At 35.8% G+C, this 23,121-nt stretch overlaps 3 protein-coding genes across 6 annotated transcripts; all 3 read left to right on the forward strand.

The window, feature by feature from the left end:
* The first annotated feature begins 1,469 nt into the window (after positions 1-1,469).
* LOC123221662 lies at positions 1,470-10,628 on the forward strand. 4 transcript variants are annotated; one of them, XM_044644544.1, is made up of 8 exons: positions 1,607-1,736; positions 1,835-2,140; positions 3,623-3,844; positions 6,221-6,290; positions 7,091-7,344; positions 8,264-8,377; positions 8,574-8,625; positions 9,597-10,628. In XM_044644544.1, the coding sequence occupies exons 3-8, from the start codon at positions 3,752-3,754 to the stop codon at positions 10,142-10,144; spliced, it is 1,131 nt and encodes a 376-aa protein (XP_044500479.1). In that variant the 5' UTR covers positions 1,607-1,736; positions 1,835-2,140; positions 3,623-3,751; the 3' UTR covers positions 10,145-10,628. The 4 variants fall into 4 exon arrangements, with proteins under 4 accessions (XP_044500477.1, XP_044500479.1, XP_044500480.1 ...); XM_044644542.1 differs by lacking the exons at positions 1,607-1,736; positions 1,835-2,140 and adding an exon at positions 1,470-1,602; XM_044644545.1 differs by lacking the exon at positions 1,835-2,140 and having other exon boundaries at positions 1,616-1,736.
* Positions 10,629-12,314: 1,686 nt separating this feature from the next.
* On the forward strand, positions 12,315-15,836 carry LOC123221854 (cellulose synthase-like protein G2). The gene is made up of 7 exons (XM_044644796.1): positions 12,315-13,143; positions 13,644-13,751; positions 13,829-13,954; positions 14,044-14,256; positions 14,336-14,435; positions 14,520-14,701; positions 14,793-15,836. Exons 1-7 carry the CDS (start codon positions 12,430-12,432, stop codon positions 15,690-15,692), a joined length of 2,343 nt encoding a protein of 780 aa, XP_044500731.1. The 5' UTR covers positions 12,315-12,429; the 3' UTR covers positions 15,693-15,836.
* A 3,288-nt stretch (positions 15,837-19,124) lies between these two features.
* On the forward strand, positions 19,125-22,527 carry LOC123220327 (cellulose synthase-like protein G2). Its single transcript, XM_044642514.1, has 7 exons — positions 19,125-19,814; positions 20,312-20,419; positions 20,507-20,632; positions 20,722-20,934; positions 21,014-21,113; positions 21,211-21,392; positions 21,484-22,527. The coding sequence occupies exons 1-7, from the start codon at positions 19,203-19,205 to the stop codon at positions 22,381-22,383; spliced, it is 2,241 nt and encodes a 746-aa protein (XP_044498449.1). The 5' UTR covers positions 19,125-19,202; the 3' UTR covers positions 22,384-22,527.
* The last annotated feature ends 594 nt before the right edge of the window (positions 22,528-23,121 follow it).

Here is a 23,121-nt window from a genome sequence, read left to right on the forward strand (position 1 = left end):
GAATGTCAGTTACCAAGTATTATTTATCTACATTTCCAATGTCATGTTGATTTAGAGTTGTTTTCTCTTTCAAAGCCAATTGTGACATTGACATATGATAACGTTTAGTGGATGCGATCTGCTACGAGAGAGTAGCCTTTACATTATCACTGCATGCATAAGAATGATGTTCATACGCCGTCACTTTGATCCACGAATTTGGAAACTAAGGTTGCCTTGCCAATCAGTTAGAGCATCAACACACGATGACACTCCATAAACTCTTAATGAGATATCTTTCTCATGTATTTTAGAAATGTTATTTGACATGATTTTTCATTACCGAAACAACCACCTTACCGTCCTTACAAGCAACACCTGTCGGTTGTCGCCACCCTACCACCATCACGAGCACCATTTACTAATATCCACATAATCACACTCTCGTCACCATGAGCACCACTGGTCACGTAGCTCTGTTGAAGACTATGTATTAACAAAAACCCACATCCAACGAATGTGTGATAACAAGAAGGAAGAACAAAAAAACCAAGCAAAGGCAAAGAGTCTCCTGCCGGCTGTCTAAGAGATTTTCTGTCCCTATTATTTTGTGTTGTGTAATGGAGCTTCTGCTCCCTTAGCTGTTGTTGCAGCTTGTCAAACCTCAAGGTGCATGCCCTGCAAAATTGCTTGTCCTTCTCCTCTGGCTAACCAATCGGAGTTGGTCCTTAGCTGTGTTTTGTATAGAATGTATAGTCAGAGCCGCTTCGGCATTCTTCCTGTATACTTGCTTTTGTTTTGGACTACTTTTGTTTTTCTCTTTAGTCCTATCTTTATTTACGCTCAGATAGTAACTCAAGAGATGATCTCTCTTTGTAGCTTGTTATGCATTAGTCTTATGATCCTGTTACCTTCTTTTTGGTCAAATGAGCTTTGGTTGTTCCGGTTCTGCCTTAAGGCCCATTTTGTTCTTAATATACTTAAAAAAAATAAAAAAGGAAATACCTATTATTGAGGACTGGATACTATAATTCAAGATTTAATGGTCAGAAATGTGCAAATTATTGCCTTCTTAAAAAGATTTGAGTAAGGTAATATTTAAAAATAATATTAAACTTTTTAACTGATAATTCAAATTTTTAATTTTAATTTTATTATTATTTTATGTGGCTTTAATATAATTTTAAAGCGTCGATGAAGGTTTGACATAATAAATGATATGTTAATGGCTAATAATAAGACTACACATTATTTAGGATAAAAATTTAAAAATTCTATTTAGAAAATTTAATATTTTTAAAATTTAAATTTGCATATAATAAAAAAGTATAAAAATTCAAATTCTTATGAGAAAGGATCCGCATATGCAAATATTTTTATTAATTTATTATTCAAATTATATTATACATTCTTATTAGTTTATGTAAATTATATAAATAAATTATAAAAAATATTCATTCATATGGAATTATAAATTGATAATTTTTTTTTTAAACTAGTGAGATTAAAAAAAAAAAAAGGATTTAAAAACTAAAAGATATTGAATCCTCAAATCTGACGCACCTGGGCGGCTGGACAGAAGTCGGTGGCGGATCTTTCTTGCGGTTCGCTTCGCAAAGGCGTGTAAGTTTACGTTAATGATATTGCACCACATTTTATCTTTTCTTTAAATTTATCAATCACTCTCATTTAACTTTCCCGCCCAACGTCCGGCGCCGGTTCGATAACATTTCACACATTCAACTGAAATTTGCAAGGTTCCTCAAAATTATCAATTTCTGTCAGGTTTCGTGTCCATTTCATTTAATTATTTCTGAAATTGATTTTACTAAGGATTCTTTCCTTCTATCTCTAGGGCTTGAATTGGAGCTCAGATAGAACGAGCCAGTTTAAATAAGTATTGGGTTCATTTTCATCACAAGTCAAGTTTGATGCTATACTAGTATTGGGGCTGACTTTGAGCTGTATTTTTTGGATTCCAACTGATAGCTTTGTTCAAGTTCGGCCCCGATCAAATCCAGACCTATTTATGTCCACAAAAAGCTATTTTTTAATCTTTCTTTCATTTGAAGAGATTAACATTCACAGTGGTTGTTAAAGATAATGTCAATCTGGGGTTTCTTTTTTCTTTTGATAGAGGCTTGGTCCTTTGAAGAGTAAGGTTATTATATTTTTACTCTCTTTCTTGGATGCTTTTGCCTCACTTTGAATCTATATTTACATAATTCTGTTACTGTTATTATTTAGATTTTGACTATAATTAATTGTATCCTAGTACATTTATTCATTATGAGAGTTGAGCAAAGCATGTTTGATATTACTGATACCAGTCTTACTTGTGTAAAATTGCACTATTAATCTTACTTCCATTTTCATTGAGGAAAAAATTGAATTATTAGTGGTTTTGGATTTTTGGATGATTGCTTGGATTAGGGGTCTAGATATATGTTGGGGGAGTTACAGTTATTGATCTTATGTTTTTTTTGGATCAGTGGTTACTAGATGGTTGGATTTCTTGAGCGTTGTAGAAAAAAAATTTAGAATTCCTGGGATTGAAAAAGGTTGAAGTGGAAAAGTGTTGTGAAGTGTTATGTGGTGACTGAATAAGGTGCATTATGGACGACAACTTAAGGATAGAGTTTTAATCTAAATAAGGTGCATTATGGATGACTTCCTAAGGATTCATTTAGAAAAGTTAAAGGTAGTTACTTTGATGTGCTGTTTGAGCAAATTAGGTGGAGTCTTGAGATGTTGGTGAGAGCTTGTTTTTATAGCCTTAGTTGATGCGGATAGGGTTCCTTAAACACTATGTTTTTGGGTTTTTATGTGACTTTTGATTAACAAAAAGCTTATATGATTAATCATTTGCTATGATTTTGAAGAAGATTTAAGGTTGATTCAAATTAGTGTTTATGTGATTAGTTTCAGAGTGCTGGAGGATTCATTAGTTGAATATAAGTTGTTGGTTTATGTAGGTTCCTATGACCTTGCTGCTAAAATCACTCCTTAAACCAAAATAGGTAAGTAGATTTTAGTTGTTTAGGGCTGAGATTCATATGAATTTGCTTTTGGGCTTCTCGCAAGTGTCGTTTACCCAAAACATGTTTACTTAGTTATGAGGACCAAGCCTTATAAACTGTCTTCCAATCTCATTTGTGAGCAATGTGAAGTGTGACAAACGCTACACATAACTTAGTGTTATTATGAATCTATTGATTCATGTTTGAAGACTGACTAAATTGACTATTTAGTCTTCTAATTATGTAATGAATTCTTAAATGGAAAATGGATACAAATAATTAGTTAACAAATTTCAATTTATTGAATGATATAGAACATCCGCATAATAGGCAAGAAGATCAATCCAAATAAGGAAGTTTTCACTTTATTTACACTAGGGAAAAACAAACTGAGAAAATAAGTAAAAATGAATCCCAAATAAATTACATAAAATCCCTAAAATCTCGAGGTTTTACTGCATCACTTTCCTAAAATTTGTACTAGGTTGGATGTTGATTTGCAAAGAAGTTTTTAGTTTGAAGTATTCTACATTAGAATTTAGCCATTAGTTTCTCTTTTTACAATTCCTATGAAATACTTGGTATGGTTGTATTATTTGATGTGATCATTCTTTTGCAAGCAGCTCTTTGCGTCACGGATTCTGAACCTCCAACCTTAGCTTTCAAAACGAGGTCTTATTAGAAGAAGAATTTGGCTTAAGTTGGCCAACCATAAAATCAACCTTAAGCTATTTACCGTTTGATGGACTGTGATGGATGAAGTGGAGCTTCCTTTTAAGGTTGACCAACTGGTAGAGTCGAGATCTTTCCTTAGGGGTTATCGTGGTGCATGGTTTCGATGCAAGGTATGTTTTTGGGTTATGGCATATAAAGATTGGTTTCTTGCGGTTACTTCTGGTTCATGTTAATCCTTAGATTCTTGTTGTGTTAGCACCAAATAAAGTTTTAATTCATCCTGATTATTTATTTATATTTGTATCGATGTTTGCCCTTTATAATTGTAGGAAAAATCATTTTTTTAATCAAATTAAATAAAAGATGATACATTTTCAGTTTCATACTTGTGTTTAGTTTGTTTGAGTTAATTTTGAGGGGTAGACAAGCATTATGGAAAGATATATGGTGCACATCTTGAAAGTCAATATGTTTGTACTTCGTATTTAAGTTTAACTATTCAAAATTCCATACATCATCCATCAATTTTTTACCCTCAAGCAATGGACTCAAGCTAAAAAAAACCCACATGCTTGACTTCTTGGTTGAGATGTATCATTTAGATTTCTTATCGTCTCAGCATAAAGTGAAACTATTTTGTTTCGGCTAGTCAAACATAGGAAAATAGGGAAATTTTAATGGATAAGTGATTATGATCAATTTGGTTTAATGGTCTTTCCATATTTGGATGTGGGAGACTTGACGATCGATAAACTTTTAGCCTCAATTATTTTTCTTACCTGTAAGGTGTACTATGCTCAAAATAATTTTATGTCAAAACACATTTCATTATATCAGTTGTTACACCCACTTCTGGTGTTTTGTTAATGAGATGTCTTGTTTCTTTAATGTATCCTTTTCTCAATAATTGATTCCTTTGACTGTCAATTTTGTACTGTCTGTCCCTGCATAGTGTTATTATGATAGGAAACTAGAAATCTAAATGCAAATTCAGTCAACACTCGCATATTTGGAATGCTTCTTTTATTGACTTATGTTAGAGATAACATTATTAACTGAAATAATGCTCCAAACAAAAATCATATAAGCACAGGAAAGGAAAAGATAAACTAGCTTTGAGGTGCAAGAACTTCCACTAAAATTCTCTTTCAGAAATTCCTTCCTTGTACTTCCGGGTTCACTGCCTTCTTATCCTTCTCTTCTAACTGTGTCTTCCTCCTTTCCAATGTTGGATATCCATAAGAAAAATTTGGCAAACTAGCTGAATCTTCCTCCAATACTTTATTCTCTAACTGAATTACTGAACCTTCTCCCAACACTTTATTCTCTAACCAAACTAATCCTTTGCTTACTTTGCCCCTAAGACTTATCCTTCTCCTATAAACATCAAGGACAGATTCCCCTAAGACTTATGCTTCTCCTTTTCAGTGTTTGATTACTTTAGAGCCATAAGTTCTTGGTGAGTCTTCTCTTCTTGTGACAACTTAAATTGTTTGCGTAGAGTGTTCTTGAAATCGGTCCAACCAGTAAACTGTGAACGAATCTCCCTCCATTGAAGCCAGTTGACAGCAATGCTCTGCGAACAATCAACAACCAAAGTCAGTTTCTTGAGTTCCTTGATGCCATTAACAATGAAATAACGTTCTGCTCTAAATAACCATCTAACGGGGTCCCTCCCAATTAAGACATGTAGTTTGAGATGACGAGAATGGGCAGTTCCCTGCAACTGAGGTCTGGTTGGTTGCTTGGACTAGATCCACTATCCTCCTAGTTTGCTGCTGCTCCATACCCCTTTCTATCATTGCACAATTCTCTAACGCCCACTTGCAGAAGACCCTGCAATAGAATCAATTGGATCCTTTCCTTTATTCTGCTGCCCACTGAGAAGTTTCATGAGATCTGCCAAGTTATTATGTACTCTCTGCAGAGTTGTTTCCATTCTTTTAAGCTTCATGTCCACCTGTGAATCCATCCTCATTATGATCATGAATGATGCTCTTATACAATGTTGATCGGAGTCTAGCAATCTAAATGTAAATTTTGGCCAACATTCACAGATCTGGAATACTTCTTTTATTGACTAATGTTAGAGATATTATAAATAAGTAGAAATATCTTTCTAGACAGAAATAATAGAAATGCTGGAAAGGAAAAGATAAACTAGCTTCGAGGCACTAGAACCTCCACTGTAATTCGCACTGATAAATTCCCTCCCTACTTTTATGGGTTCACTGCCTTCTTAACCTTCTCTTCTAACTGTTTCTTCCTCCTTTCCAGTGCTGGATTACCATGAGACAGATTTGGCAAACCAGCTGAATCTTCTTCCAAACTTTGTTCTCTAACTGAATTATTGAATCTTCTCCCAGTGCCTTATTAATAAACTATTCCTTTTCCTACTTTGCCCCAGACTAATCTTTCTCCTGTGAACAATAGGGACAGGTGGCATAACATATTAATTTGATGAAGCTCATTATTTTCCATTATTACTTTAATAAATATGCATGAGCCTTTTCTTTTCATAGTTTAATAAATATATCTTTGATCAGATAAAGGAGATTGGTTCGAGGAAAAAGGAGACTGTGCATGCCTTGGAATTTTATGATTTTCCAGATGAAAGTAAGTAATATCCCTTTGTTTGTGTGCTTATGCTACTGCTATGTGTTCTGGTCTCTTCTTTTTGTTGTTATGGATTTTGGTCTGGAGAGTGATTAGTATTGGCTTTTTAACTAAATTAGATTAGAGTTGTAACCATACAGAAATAATTTTACACTGTGTTTTCACTTACAAAGTTATTGATGGGCACTGTTATTCAATATTGTTAGTGAATTTTTGGTCCAAAAAGTTTTATTGTTGGTAAAACCAGAAAATTTATTAATGAAAAAGAAAGATACATATAGACAAAGGCATATATAGGGGGAGAGAAACAAACATTTAGACATAAAAGAAAATAGAAACTGCACGATTTTGTATAAGATGATGTCTAATGAATTCAGAATGTACCAAAAAGAAGGGTGCAACTTCATCTTTGGAGAAGAGATGCAAATTGATTGTAAAGAACTATTTCAAGCAACACAAAAGAGATAAGGTTTGTAAGACAGTAATATTGATTATTTCCTTATTGGAAGATATCATTTTAATGAAAAAATAAAAAATTTGGTGCGAATGAAAAGCTACAAGATGTTAATTTTACCTTTCTTTTTAACAAAATATTTTTTTCTCAAAAGTTAGATTAAGTTAAAATTGTGTGGGTTCATTCAGCTTTACTTTTTATTTTTTATATTTTTTTAGAAACTTGGTATTGGCCCTACCTGATGTTTCCTGTGTTCTCATTGCACAAGATATTGTGGTGATGCTTTTTAGTTTTCCTTTAATTCTTATTTTGGTCATTTTGTTAGTTGACATGTGCATATTTACAGAAATACGGTGGACAAAGTTATATCAGAAGCCCTCTTCTGGTAATAAATCGAAGGTGATAAATAGGCAATTAATGGTTCGCCCGTACTTTCCTCCTGTTTATCGTGAATGTCAAAAGCCTGATATCAATACCATTTCAGAAGTAGTGGTCATTGTCAGAGATGAATGGAAGGTGGGAGATTTGGTTGATTGGTGGGCTGATAATTGTTATTGGTCTGCTACGATAACAAAAATATTAGGGGATGGGAAGGCCCAGGTAATAATAATATTTTTCTTTTGGCGTCATTTAAATAAATCTAGATGCCTCTTGTCACTTATGAGGTGGTTTATTGATAAAATAGTTCCAGTAATTTTCTCTTCCAAGCGTTTTTAGAAGTGCTCTGTTATAGTTGTCAATTCTTGATAAAGTCTTAAAAATTAAGTTTGACTTCTCTTGGTAGGAAATTCTGGGGATATGAATGTTGAATGCTCTATTATTTGTGTCAATTACTTTTGAAGAAGTGTTTAGTCTTAAAATGATAGATTTCTGCAATAATAGTAAAATATTGTATCAAGAACATGTAAAAAGATGGTGTAGATCTTTCATAATTCTCCAAAAACTAACATGTTTTGGCAATGCTAGACTAAGTTTTATATATGAACATTTTATATCATCCTATATTCACTTTGTTTCAAAGGAACTGTAGTAGAAACCATATAATGAAAAAAACTTTCATATAATAGTTCCAAATCAAATCTTTTTAGAAAGAAAACCTCTGAAATTCTTTCAATATTGAACCTTGGACATATAATAGTTCTGAATCTAATCTCTTTAGAAAGAAGATCTTTTGTCTCATGGTATGATCCTTTATTCTAACGACATCTAGAGTTCCTCGAACAATGGGATATCTCACACTGGATAAATCCTTAACCCTACCTCCTATTACTAAGACTGCAGATTGTTCTTTTGAATTATGTTATGGCCAATGCCAAAGTTCAATTTTTAATTCCTTGTTTGTTGTGGATTACTGGATGGGGGTTTCTTCTTAACCCTGTGTAACACACCTCATTTTGTTTATTATTAATTGGGCTTAAATTTAAACATTACTTATTCTGACTATTGCGTATTGGTTGAGATTTTCTTCTGTCCATTTTTTTTTTTCCAATAAAAATCTCATTAGTGCTTATCATTATAGATTGATTTCCCAGAACCTCCAGTGGGGGAGGGATCATCTTATGAAGTTCTCTGCAGCGACCTACGCCCATCCTTAGATTGGTCTCTGAATGATGGCTGGACTGTACCTATTCCTGTGAGGTTCCCATTATTTAATATTAGTTGTTACTTTATGCATATTTTGCTTTTCTTCTGTTTAAGACAAATTGCTATTTAAACGTTGTTCCATTGCTTCCTTGACTCCTTTTTCCCCTCTTTTATATTGATGTCCCAATATATTTTTGCTTTTACCTATAGTTGTTTATTATTTTGCTATGCTTTTGGTGTTGCAGGAGAGAGAAGGCTGTCATTGCTGTGCTTGGTTAATCAAGCCGGTGAATCAAGGTAGAAATGTTGCAATAATCAACATTTATCTGCTTCTTGTTTGAAAGAAGAATAACTAGCTTAAGTTTGGTTTTTTTTTTTTCCGCATGTCTGAATTTACTTTTGTTTGAAACATGTTCTATGAATGATGTGAAGTTTTTATTATTTATCTTAAATCAGTCTATCCGATTTCAAATTTCTTAACTCTATGTAGCACTGACACAAGGTGCTGAAGAATTTGTGGCTTTATGATTTGCATTGATACATTCTAATAATCCCACTCTGGTTGTAAATGGTTGATTAATTGGTGGGAAATGGTTGGTTAATCTGCTGTTGATATAGAGTGGCTGGCATTATCTTTATCAGAAAATTGTTGTAGACTGATCTGGAGATTTAAGAGCTTAACTGAATGACATAGCAAGCAGTATTGAGGATATATAAAGGTGATTACATGATAATTGTTTGAAGGACTCAACAGCCTGAAAATTGATCTGGCAGGAGGGACACCTACCTGGACTGGGTCTCTTTCATAAATAAGAAGTCTGCTTAAGACTGTCAGTGGAAAACCTATCACTTCTTTGGTTGTTGTGATAGGTGATTCTTGACCATGAAATTATGAAAATGCTGGTTAATGCCTTCAAACTTTCAAAGTAGACCCCCTCAAAATTTTTTGTCAATGAAATGCTTATCAAGAGTCAGTTTCCTAAGTGGTAGATGTTGACAAGTGGTATTAGCTTCTAATTTCAAAGGCATCACTGAATATGTTATTTTAGATTTAGGTAAAAATATTTCATTAAATGAATTATTTAAGGAGGTTAACCTGTCTTCTGACTTACAAGCGAGGATATAATTTGATTTATGAGCTTGATGTGCAACCATGTTAGATTTTATTGTTGATGCTACCATCATATTTACTTCGGTTGGTATGCTTCTTGATACTTTGAATGGATAGTAGATGAACTTGCTTGATAAAGGAATCATTATGGTTGCAGGAGGCTTGCAAAAGTCAGCCGCATATTCTGTTGATGAAGTGAGAAAGGATGCTCAAAGAACAGCTGAAGGGTCAACCGATTTTAATGCGTCATTCTCTTCTCATGTTTCAGCTAGTTCACTACCACATATAGATAGATCGGAGAGACTTGCGAAGCGACCTTTCAGTCCTGCTGCATGCCAGGAAACATGTACACTGGAAAAAAATATGGGCTTTGATGTGGTGGATGTTGGTAATGGGAAATCTAGCTATTCAGACAGTGTGTCAAGTTCACATGTTCGAGATGCAATGGCTGAAATGGCCGGAATTGCTGCTGAGAAAAACAGTTGTCAGAATAGTGGATCCCCAAAGAAGGCAAGAGATGATGGAAGCATTCCTTTAAATTCTTTGTTTGATGATACAATAGAAGCAGCAATCTTGGATTTGGAGGAGCTTGTAAACCGGGTGAAATGGATTAAGGGTATTTTACATGTGGGGAATTATCCTCCATTATATACTCGGCCTTCATGGAAATTTTTGAAACATCGGTCATCATCACTACCAAAATGAGTCCACTTCTCAAAGAAAGGTGAATTCACATGACTTATTATCACTCTTGGTTATAAGATAAAATTTCATCCAGTTCGACAAAACTTCTGTCTTAGTGAGTTTCATCATAGAAATTGTACTGCTGTCGATGGCTGAATTGAATCTACAGTCAAGCTGGGATGTGCAATGCCTGCATTTATATTTCTCATTTATTATCGCACATCTTAGAGGGGAAGCGAATTTAGCGGAGTAAACTTTCCAGCTTAGTTTTACTTTCTGGTAAAAATTTCCTTAGTTGGATTCATTTTTAGCCCAGGATTTATTTGCTTTCAACTTGTTAGGGAGGGATTGTGATGGAAGTATCAATTTCTGGAGATGTTGTAGAGGGAGCAGTAAGTTCTGGCGAGAGATAGTGGAGGAATACTTTTAATATTCAACTTCATGTATATACGTTGTGCATATACATTATATATAATCCCCAAAAATTTTACATTTTTGGTAAGCATTTAGAATTTGCATAGAAGAGTTACCATTATAGACACAGTTCAAAGTCTTTTGTCTGGCTTTCTCACACTTGATAACTGAACTTACATTAAAGGGAGAAATGATTAAAGGAGAAGCATTAAACAGAGCTTCAAATTTTGGATCTTCGCAATAAATATGAGAAAATGGGGATGGTTGAGAGGCGTGGACAGAAGTAACTGCGATTACACACCCATCAGGTGCAGGCAGCAACACCAGCAGTCCTCTCAGGGCAACACGTGCAGTGCATAGCCCTTTCTTTTATAACCACACAGGGGAAACGTCAGATAAAGACCTCGCAAATATGACCCGTTGGAATTGGTTTAGGGTTTATGAAAGGCAAACTTTTTCCCACTCAAAGTATTTTGTCTTATTAAATTTTCACTTTTTATTTTTAAAAATCTCAAATACTCACATACAAATAATTAAAATTAACAATTTTAAAAATAAAATTATTATTTTATTTATAATATTAAAAATAAATTAAAATTTTTTTTTATCTTCTTTAAACATTAAAAACTAAAAGCTTTTTTCTAATTCAAATTTAAAAAAATAATATTTCTCTCTTAGAGTTTAGTTTCAAGATTTTTGATGCTATCGTTGACGACGAATATCTTTCAATGTCTTCTCTCTCTTTGACAATCAAACTTTTTTAGTTTAAAAACTTGAACGACGTTGATTGATGTTAAAAAGAACTTTTAGCTTCATTGGAAAGACAAAAACAAGATTTTATAAAGACGAGAGATTTTTTCTTTGTTGGAGAAAAGATGTTTTGTCTTTCCTGATAAAATATCATTTCTTACTAGATTTAAGACTGTCAATTAAAAGGACAGATGGTGAGGTAGCAACTGCTCAAAGAAGAGAAAGAAAATATTGCAGGAGATGTGTTGGAGTTTGAAAGCTAAATTTTAAGGGGGGGGGGGGGGGATATTATTTATAAAAATTTGATTTATGAGAAAAAATATTACTTTTTAGGGTTTAAGAAGAAAAAAGAAATAAAATTTTTAAAAATCAAAATTTTGTTAACTTTAATAATTTATGGATAGATAAATGAGAGTTTCAAAATTTAAAAGTTAGAAACATGATATTTTAGGTGGGAAATAGTCCTTTGACCTTTTATTAAACGCATGCTTAACCACTCCCATGTGCAACGCCAGCAAATGCTTTCTATTCAACAAATGTTTCTATATGTAGGCAACGTGGGATTTCCTTGGACGGCCAAGAAAACCTCAAGTTTCAATCTTTTCGGCTTTAGTTCCGGAAGAAGATTAAATAATATACAGAGAGGTAGAAAGATTAACCAGTATTTCATAGCTTACGTGAGGTGAGGCCAGATTGATGGTGATAAGGATGAGCCAGCAGAGTGAAACCCCAAATCCTAAGTCGCTTTTGAGAGATAATTTGAATTATAATAGAGGGATTTTAACAAAGTGATTTTATATATAAAAGGGAATAAGTTAACTTAGTCGGTTCAGTCCAAAAGAACTGTCATGTTGTCATTGTGTTTTGGCAACTTCCTCTTACGGGATTCGGCGCCAATTGCACAGTCACATCATTTGACTCGTCCTTTGTCTAGAGAAAATAATACTTAATTAATCTTACGTATTCTGATTCTCCTCTCCTCGGAGCCTAAAACCAATAACCAGAAAATTTGAGATCTTTATTATATTTGTCAAATTTAAATCTCAAATTTCATACTCTCAGTCAATTAAGTGATAGCCAAGGCAAAACAGTAAACGACAAGGGGGTTAGGAAAGTGCTGTAATACAGAATCCAAATATTCAATGATCCAATTATTTAAAAAAGATAAAAAAACGATCAAAGTTTGCAGCCAAAAAGGCCCATCAGAAACAGATTGTCTGAATAGAAAGCAAAATAACCAAGCTATGGAAATGGAAGACTCTCTTCCTCTTCATCTTTGTCGTGTCCAGAAGTTGTCTATGATCATCAACAGGTCACATGCATTCCTCCATTGCGTGGCTATAGCTTTACTGATTTACTACAGGGTTTCTTTTCTCTTCCAGGAGGCAGAAACTAGAGCCACACCCTTGTTACCATGGCTTCTAGTCTTTTCCGGGGAGTTAGTTCTGTCCTATATGTGGGTCTTAAGCCAAGCTTACCGCTGGCGTCCTGTGTATCGAAGTGTTTTTCCTGAGAGATTACCCAAGGATGATAGTAAGTTTCCGGATATTGATGTGTTTATTTGTACTGCGGATCCGAAGAAGGAACCCACTGTGGAAGTGATGAACACTGTTTTGTCAGCTATGGCGCTTGATTATCCACCGGAGAAACTGCATGTTTATCTTTCAGACGATGGAGGTGCTTCTATAACTTTGAGTGGTATGAAGGAAGCTTTTAAGTTTGCGAGGTCTTGGCTTCCGTTTTGTAAGAAGTATGGAATCAAAACTATATGCCCAAAAGCTTTTTTTTCTGGTAGTGAAGACCAAGATGGTGATTCTGGAAGTCCTGAGTTCATGATGGAGAAGCAAAAAAATAAGGTTTGCTGATAAATAATATTAAAGAATACCTTAGGCTAACACTACTTCATAAGCTAGCACTGTACCTAAACCGAGTTGGTTTGGGATAAATTCGAATTCATATAGTTTAAATTTGAATCAAGTTTGATTTAAGAGGATGAACTCGTTTTGAAATCGAGCCAAATTCAAGTTAGAGAGTTCAGTTTGATTTGACTTACGAGTTGAACTCGATCTAATTCAAATTTGGTTTGAGATTCAATTAGAATTATGTTAAGTCATTGATAAATAATGTTGTTTTATTAATGAGTTATGAATTTAAATAATGAATTTGAGTTATATATCCAAGTTATGAATTTAAATTATAAATTTAAACTGAATTCAAATCAAATCATTTTTATTCAAATTGAATTCAAACCATTTTTAATATTGATTTGACGAACTCGAAGTAAGAGTTATTCAGATTCAGCTTTGTTCGTACCCACCTTTTTGGTAAGCTTATAATTAGAGTGTGCTTTATGCAGGAAAAATATGAAGTGTTTAAGGAATGGGTACTGAGAGCTACAGAGAAGAGACATTTTGAGGACAAAAAAGCTCAGATTAGTACTGGCGTTCATCCTCCTCTGATTCAGGTATTATTTATTGCATTGTTTTGATCAATCATATCAGTGAACGATAGAAATATATTTGAAATATATAAAATTTGCAGGTGATAAATGAAGAGTGTGATGAAGCTACAGAGGAACAGGTTAAGATGCCTGTCCTAGTTTATGTATCTCGTGAAAAAAGGCCTTCTCATCCTCACCATTTCAAGGCTGGAGCTCTGAACGTCCTTGTAAGAGCTGCTCTTCTTCTTCTAAACCTGTATAAATAAATTCATTGGCATGTTGCAATGATTAAGATTAAACATTTTTAATATCACAGCTTCGAGTTTCTGGGGTTATAAGCAACTCTCCCTATATCCTAGTGCTGGACTGTGACATGTACTGCAATGACCCAACTTCCGCTAGGCAAGCTATGTGTTTTCATTTTGATCCCAAGATCTCTCCCTCGCTAGCATTCGTTCAGTTTCCTCAGACATTTCATAATCTCAGTAAAAACGATATCTATGACAGTGAGATTCGATCAATATTTCGGGTATGCAAATTCAACACTAATTATCTGTAAGTCTCTTTAACAATATGTTGCTAATTTGAACATATCTGCACCTTTTCAGATATGTTGGCAGGGTTTGGATGGACTACAGGGACCAGTCTTGTCTGGTACAAATTTGTACATTAAGAGGGAAGCACTCTATGGCATTTCTTTGCAGAAAGGTAAGTTTGTTTGTGAATAACTATTCTGAGGTAGATAATTAAGTTCTCTCTTGAATAGAACTTTTTTTTTGTTGTTGACAACAGGTTTGGATCTCATAGATCTAAAGAATTCTTTCGGGCAATCCAATGAGTTCCTGAAATCTCTTCGCGCAGACCATAAGCGTAGCATTGATTATGGTGGTGATAATTCTTCAAGTAAATTTCTGCAAGAGACCAGAGTTTTAGCAGCCTGTGCTTATGAAGAAAACTCAAAATGGGGTGAAGAGGCAAGTATATATTAATGGCTACATACTTTATGAGATTGAAATTGTGCATTATGTTTGTTTGCTTAATTAGCTGGTTGTGGGTGCGTTGCAGGTGGGTTTTATGTATTATTCTCTTGTAGAAGATTACTTCACTGGATTCAAAAGAATACACTGCAATGGATGGAAATCAGTGTATCTTGACCCACCAAGGCCACAATTTCTGGGCACTTCTACCACCAATTTAAACGACTTGCTTATTCAAGGCACCAGATGGTGCTCAGGATTGACTCAAGTTCTTATTTCCAAGTTTAATCCACTGATATATGGGCCACCCAGGATGCCTTTACTTGAGAGCATGGGCTATGCAGAACTTGCATCTTTCCCCATTTACTTTTTCCCTCTGTGGTGTCTTGCCACTATTCCTCAACTTTGCCTCCTCAATGGCATCCCTTTGTACCCCGACGTTTCGAATCCAAAATTTTATATATTCTTATTCATTTTTCTGTCAGCACTGTGTAAACATCTTTATGAGGTTCTTATAACTGGAGGATCAATCAGGATATGGAGAAATGAACAAAGGATATGGATGATAAAAGGGGTTACAATTTATTTCTATGGAACTTTAAACGCCATAATGTCAAAGCTTGGATTAGCAGAAGCTAAATTTGTGCCAACCAACAAAGCTGATGATGATGAGCAAGCTAAGCGATACCACATGGGCATATTTGATTTCCAGACTTCAACAATGTTCCTTGTTCCACTGGTTAGTGTGACCATTTTGAACATTGCAGCTTTCTTTTGGGGAGTTGTTAGAGGGATCAGCGCAGGAGATTGGGAGAAGATGTTTGCACAAGTTCTTCTCTCGTTTTATATTTTGATTATGGGCTACGCTGTCATTGAAGGCATAGTTGTGAGGAAAGACACAGGCCGCATTCCTCCATCTGTCACAGGGTTATCTGCTATGTTTTGTGCCGTGTTCTTGTTTTTGGGATCTATTTTTCTGATGTATTGAGTGTCGTTTACACAAATAATGGAGTTCAATTGTATTGTAACTTACAATTGCATTAAACCCTGCTGATGGTTTGTTCTTGTTGAATATTAAGATTGTTGTTTTCAGAAATAAAATCCCCTGTTTTTTTCCGGGGTCTTTGCCTTATTTTACAGGATATATATCCATGAAGTTTCCTAGTTCGAATCCAAATTAACGATGGCTAGACAGGCCTAGCGAAAAGCCTCGCCGAAGCAAACTACTCTATGATTAAATTTACGAATTAAACAGTATTTCCTAGATTACGTGAGGTGAGGCCAGATTGACGGTGATACAGATGAGCCGGGAAACTGAAACCCTAGACTCTAAATAGCGTTGGAGGGGTAGTTTAAGTAATAATAAAAAGATTTCATATATAAAAAGTGTGGCAGTTCGAATCTTTGTGACTATTTAAAGATTAAAATTTTGAATTACTTAGTAAAATGTGTGAGGCTGGAAATTATATTCAAAATTTTATTTGTTTAATATAATTAGTTCAATATTTAAGAGATTATCTAACTCGGTGGGGTTACTGAAAAAAATTTTGTCATTGTGTTTTGGCAACTTACTCTTAAGGATTGATACGAATTGGATCAAACCCAAACATTTTTTAATTTAAATTTGACTCAAATAGAAAATAATTTAATTCGATTTTATTGAACTAAAATTAAGTTTGACTCAGATGAAAATGATTTAGCTTAGTTTAATTTAAGTTCGACTCAATTTTATAGCTCGAATCAATGGTTCAAATTCATAGTTTGATTCATCTTGAATTAAGGGTTTGAATTGATGGGTTGAGTGTATGACTCAATTTTGTAATTTGAGTTTGTGAATTATTAACAAAATAATATCGTTTTATCTTAATAGTATTTAACATTTTGTATTCGAACCACAAATTCGAGCTGAACTGAGTTATGAATTCGCACCGTCAATTCGAACTATAAATTTGAGTTGATTTGAACTATGAATTTGAGTTATAAATTTGAACTATTAATTCAAATAAAATTTAAATTGAATTAAATTAAACATCTTTTACTTCAATTTCGATTCAGTTTAAAAAACGAATCAAATCTTTTAATACAAATTCAAATTAAATAAATTTGAGTTAAATTAAATCAAACCGAATCAACTTTTAAGATTTAACTGGTTTGGATAATATCAACGCCTACTTCCTGTTAGTGGATGGGGCACCGATTGCACAGTCCACATTATGTAACTCTGCCTTTGTCCAGCGAAAATACTTAATTAATATACGTATTCTGATTCTCTTCTCTTCGGAACCTAAAACCAACAGCAAGAAAATTTGAGATCTTTATTATATTCGTCAAATTTCATACTCCACACTTTATTGAGTGATGGCCAAAGGCAAACATTAAACGACGACGGCAAACAAAGCTACCAGGAGCGTGCTCTTTGACTGCAAACCACATATTCAATGATCTAATTATCTAAAAACTATAAATGAGAATCGAACTTCATAGATAAAAAAGGCTATTCAGAAACAGACTGTTACCTGAATTGTAACACCCCATGTCCAATAACCCGGCCCACTGTTAAGATATTGTCCACTTTGGACACACAGTCCATCATGGGTTTGTTAATGGGCTTTGCAACCCAAAACGCGTCTTAACAGTTAAGGAGCTCACAGACTATTTAACCAATTCAATTCTCCCACCACTAACCAATGTGGGATCCATAGACAGAGCACACACAGACCCAACATCTCTCCCGTGTTTTGTCGATGTGGGATTCGCCTAGGGGTGTCACATACACCCCCCCTTACGGGACTCAGCGTCCTCGCTGAGGTTTGCCCCACCATCGTTCAAGAGGACACGCGGAGTTGCTCTGATACCATTTGTAACACCTCAGGTCCAATAACCCGGCCCACTGTTAAGATATTGTCCACTTTGGACACACAGTCCATCATGGGTTTGCTTTTGGGCTTTGCAATCCAAAACACGTCTTGCAGGGAAACGAGTGGGCCCTCACTCAATTGCCAAGATATTGTCCCCTTACGGCCCAGCCTTTTCGGGGTTTTGTTCCTTGGACTCAGAGGCCTGGTCAGGGCTTGGCCCAAGAACGCGTCTTAACAGTTAAGGAGCTCACAGGCTATTTAACCAATTCAATTCTCCCACCACTAACCAATATGGGATCCAAAGACAGAGCACACACAGACCCAGCATCTCTCCCATGCTTTGTCGATGTGGGATTCGCCTAGGGGTATCACATACACCCCCCCTTACGGGACTCAGCGTCCTCGCTGAGGTTTGCCCCACCATCGTTCAAGAGGACACGCGGAGTTGCTCTGATACCATTTGTAACACCCCAGGTCCAATAACCCGGCCCACTGTTAAGATATTGTCCACTTTGGACACACAGTCCATCATGGGTTTGCTTCTGGGCTTTGCAACCCAAAACACGTCTTAACAGTTAAGGAGCTCACAGGCTATTTAACCAATTCAATTCTCCCACCACTAACTAATGTGGGATCCAAAGACAGAGCACACACAGACCCAGCATCTCTCCCGTGCTTTGTCGATGTGGGATTCGCCTAGGGGTGTCACATACACCCCCCCTTACGGAACTCAGCGTCCTCGCTGAGGTTTGCCCCACCATCGTTCAAGAGGACACGCGGAGTTGCTCTGATACCATTTGTAACACCCCATGTCCAATAACCCGACCCACTGTTAAGATATTGTCCACTTTGGACACACAGTCCATCATGGGTTGCAAAGCCCATTAACAAACCCATGATGGACTGTGTGTCCAAAGTGGACAATATCTTAACAGTGGACCGGGTTATTGGATATGGGGTGTTACAAATGGTATCAGAGCAACTCCGCGTGTCCTCTTGAACGATGGTGGGGCAAACCTCAGCGAGGACGCTGAGTTCCGTAAGGGGGGGTGTATGTGACACCCCTAGGCGAATCCCACATCGACAAAGCACGAGAGAGATGCTGGGTCTGTGTGTGCTCTGTCTTTGGATCCCACATTGGTTAGTGGTGGGAAAATTGAATTGGTTAAATAGCCTGTGAGCTCCTTAACTGTTAAGACGCGTTTTGGGTTGCAAAGCCCAGAAGCAAACCCATGATGGACTGTGTGTCCAAAATGGACAATATCTTAACAGTGGACCGGGTTATTGGACCTGGGGTGTTACATGAATAGAGGGCAAAGTAACAAGCCATGGAAATGGAAACTTCCTCTTACGGGATTGGGCACCGATTGCACAATCGTCACATTGTTTTACTCTTCCTTTGTCGACGTAACATATTTAATTGATAACTGTAAAATTTCATACTCTCAGTGAATTGAGTGATTGCCATGTCAAAACAGTAAACGACGGGGGACAAGAAAAGTTGTCAGGAAAGAGCAGAAACCACTTTTTCAACAATCCAATTATTGGAGAGAAAAAAGGAAAATCAAAGTTTATGGCCAAACCCAAAAAAAGGCTGATCAGAAACAGAATATCTGAAAAGAGAGCGAAATAACCAAGCTATGGAAATGGAAGACTCTCTTCCTCTTCATCTTTGTCATGTCCAGAAGTTCTCTATAATTATAAACAGGTCACATGCATTCCTCCATTGCGTGGCTATAGCTTTACTGATTTACTACAGGGTTTCTTTTCTCTTCCAGGAGGCGGAAACTAGAGCCGCACCCTTGTTACCATGGCTTCTAGTCTTTACCGGGGAGCTAGTTCTGTCCTATATGTGGGTCTTAAGCCAAGCTTACCGCTGGCGTCCTGTGTATCGAAGTGTTTTTCCTGAAAGATTACCCAAGGATGATAGTAAGTTTCCGGATATTGATGTGTTTATTTGTACTGCGGATCCGAAGAAGGAACCCACTGTGGAGGTGATGAGCACTGTTTTGTCAGCTATGGCGCTTGATTATCCACCGGAGAAACTGCATGTTTATCTTTCAGACGATGGAGTTGCTTCTGTAACTTTGACTGGTATGAAGGAAGCTTTTAAGTTTGCGAGGTCTTGGCTTCCGTTTTGTAAGAAGTATGGAATCAAAACTATATGCCCAAAAGCTTATTTTTCTGGCAGTGGAGACCAAGATGGTGACTCTGGAAGTCCTGAGTTCATGGAGGAGAAGCAAAAAAATAAGGTTTGCTGATAGATAATATTAAAGAATACCTTAGGCTAACACTACTTCATAAGCTAGCGCTGGACCTGAACTGAGATGGTTTTGGTTTGGGTTTGGTTCAAATTTGAACCAAATTTGTAGTAGGAGGATGAGCTCGTTTTGAAACCGAATCGAACTCAAGCTAGAAAGTTCCGTATGGTTTGGCTCGCGAGCTGAATAGATGACTTGATTCAATTTGAATTTAATTTGTGACTCAATTAGAATTAGGTTAAATTATTGTTAAACAACACCATTTTTTTAATAAGTTATAAGTTGGATCCATAAAAATTAGTCATATATCTAAATTATGTATTTGAATTATAAATTTGAGTCAAACTCAAATCAAATTATTTTTATTTGAATGAAATTTGGCCCATCTTAAACGTTGGCTTGGCGAAACCGAAGTAAGGGGTGTTTAAATTTGGCAGGTTTGTTTCCACCCCTATCAGAAGCTTATAATTAGAGTGTGCTTGATGCAGGAAAAATATGACTTGTTTAAGGAACGGGTACTGAGAGCTACAGAGAAGAGACATATTGAGGACCAAAAAGCTCAGATTAGTACTGGCGTTCATCCTCCGATGATTCAGGTATTATTTATTGCATTGCTTTGATCAATCTATAATTAACATATCAGTGTACGATAGAAATATATTTGAAATATATAAAATTTGCAGGTGATAAATGAAGAGTGTGATGAAGCTACAGAAGAACAGATTAAGATGCCTCTCCTAGTTTATGTATCTCGTGAAAAAAGGCCTTCTCATCCTCACCATTTCAAGGCTGGAGCTCTGAACGTCCTTGTAAGAGCTGCTCTTCTTCTTCTAAACCTGTATAAATAAATGCATTGGCATGATGTAATGATTAAGATTAAACATTTTTAATATCACAGCTTCGAGTTTCTGGGGTTATAAGCAACTCTCCCTATATCCTAGTGCTGGATTGTGACATGTACTGCAATGACCCAACTTCCGCTAGGCAAGCTGTGTGTTTTCATTTTGATCCCAAGATCTCTCCCTCGCTAGCATTTGTTCAGTTTCCTCAGATATTTCATAATCTCAGAAAAAACGATATCTATGACAGTGAGATTCGATCAATATTTCGGGTATGCAAATTCAACACTAATTATCTGTGAGTCTCTTTAACAATATGTTGCTAATTTGAACATATTTGTACCTTTTCAGATATGTTGGCAGGGTTTGGATGGACTACAGGGACCAGTCTTGTCTGGTACAAATTTTTATATTAAGAGGGAAGCACTCTATGGCACTTCTTTACAGAAAGGTAAGCTTTTTTGTAATTAACTATTCTACATATACATCATTGAGATAGATAATTAAGTTCTTTCTTATATAATACTTTTGTTTGTTGTTGATAACAGGTTTGGATCTCATAGATCTAAAGAATTCTTTCGGGCAATCCAATGAGTTCCTGAAATCTCTTCGCACAGACCATAAGCCTAGCATTGATTATGATAGTGATATTTCTTCAAGTAAATTTCTGCAAGAGACCAGAGTTTTAGCATCCTGTGCTTATGAAGAAAACTCAAAATGGGGTGAAGAGGCAAGTATATATTAATGGCTACATACTTTATGAGATTGAAATTGTGCATTATGTTTGTTTGCTTAATTAGCTGGTTGTGGGTGCGTTGCAGGTAGGTTTTATGTATTATTCTCTTGTAGAAGATTACTTCACTGGATTCAAAAGAATACACTGCAATGGATGGAAATCAGTGTATCTTGACCCACCAAGGCCACAATTTCTGGGCACTTCTACCACCAATTTAAACGACTTTCTTATTCAAGGCACCAGATGGTGCTCAGGATTGGCTCAAGTTCTTATTTCCAAGTTTAATCCGCTGATATATGGGCTGCCCAGGATGTCTTTACTTGAGAGCATGGGCTATGCAGAACTTGCATCTTTCCCCATTTACTTTTTCCCTTTGTGGTGTCTTGCCACTATTCCTCAACTTTGCCTCCTCAATGGCATCCCTTTGTACCCTGAGGTTTCGAATCCAAAATTTTACATATTCTTATTCATCTTTCTGTCAGCACTGTCTAAACATCTATATGAGGTCCTTATAACTGGAGGATCAATCAGGATATGGAGAAATGAACAAAGGATATGGATGATAAAAGGGGTCACATCTTATTTCTATGGAACTTTAAACGCCGTAATGTCAACGCTTGGATTAGCAGAAGCCAAGTTTGTGCCCACCAACAAAGCTGATGATAGTAAGCAAGCCAAACGATACCACATGGGCATATTTGATTTCCAGACTTCAACAGTGTTTCTTGCTCCATTGGTTACTCTGACCATTTTGAACATTTTAGCTTTCTTTTGGGGACTTGTAAGAGGGATCAGTACAGGAGATTGGGAGAAGACATTTGCACAAGTTCTTCTCTCGTTTTATATATTGATTATGGGCTCCGCTGTCATTGAAGGCATGATTGTGAGGAAGGACACTGGCCGCATTCCACCATCTGTCACAGGGCTATCTGCTTTATTTTGTGTCGTTTTCTTGTTTTTGGGATCTATTTTTCTGATGTATTGAGTGTCGTTTATGCAAACAATGGAGTTCAATTGGATTGTAATTTACAATTGCATTAAACCCTATTGATGTTTTGTTCTTGTAGAACATTAAGATTGTTGTTTTCAGAAATACAATCCCCTGATTTTTTCTGGGGTCTTTGCATTATTTCACCGGATATATATCCATGAAGTTTCCAAGTTCAAATCCAAATAAATGATGCTTGGACAGGCCTTGCAGAAAGCCACTACAAGGCAAAGTTCTTTTTGATTAAATTCACAAATTAAAATTCAAAGAGTGATAAGCAACTCCGCAGCAACAAGCTACCATCAGTTGGACATCGAGTATAGGTCCTTCGCTAAGAAACAACCCCTCAGTTCAAATTCCATTCATATCCCATAACCCAATTGATTAGGGTTTCTAAATCCTGATCAGAAACCTTAGAAATCCTTATAATTTTTTTCAAGACAAATTCTTGGCAATCCTCATCAATATTTTATCGAAATTCTTTTGGGAGTCATAAATACAATGACAGACACTAAATTACCTGATCAGTTTGAATCGTCATTATAATTTTTCTTGCATTTGGTTTTATCTTCAAGAGTAAACTTCAAAAAATGAAAAATTTAAGAAGAAGAAAGAAGATTGTTGGAAGTAAATTAAAGAATATATGGATAGCTCCGTCATGGAACACTTTAGGAGAATAAAGAAGTCCATTGGTGGATCACAGATTGATTTATTTGAAGAAACAATAGGAAAAAC

Source organism: Mangifera indica, chromosome 7 (genome assembly GCF_011075055.1).
Source record: "Mangifera indica cultivar Alphonso chromosome 7, CATAS_Mindica_2.1, whole genome shotgun sequence".
NCBI classification, from domain to species: Eukaryota; Viridiplantae; Streptophyta; class Magnoliopsida; order Sapindales; family Anacardiaceae; genus Mangifera; species Mangifera indica.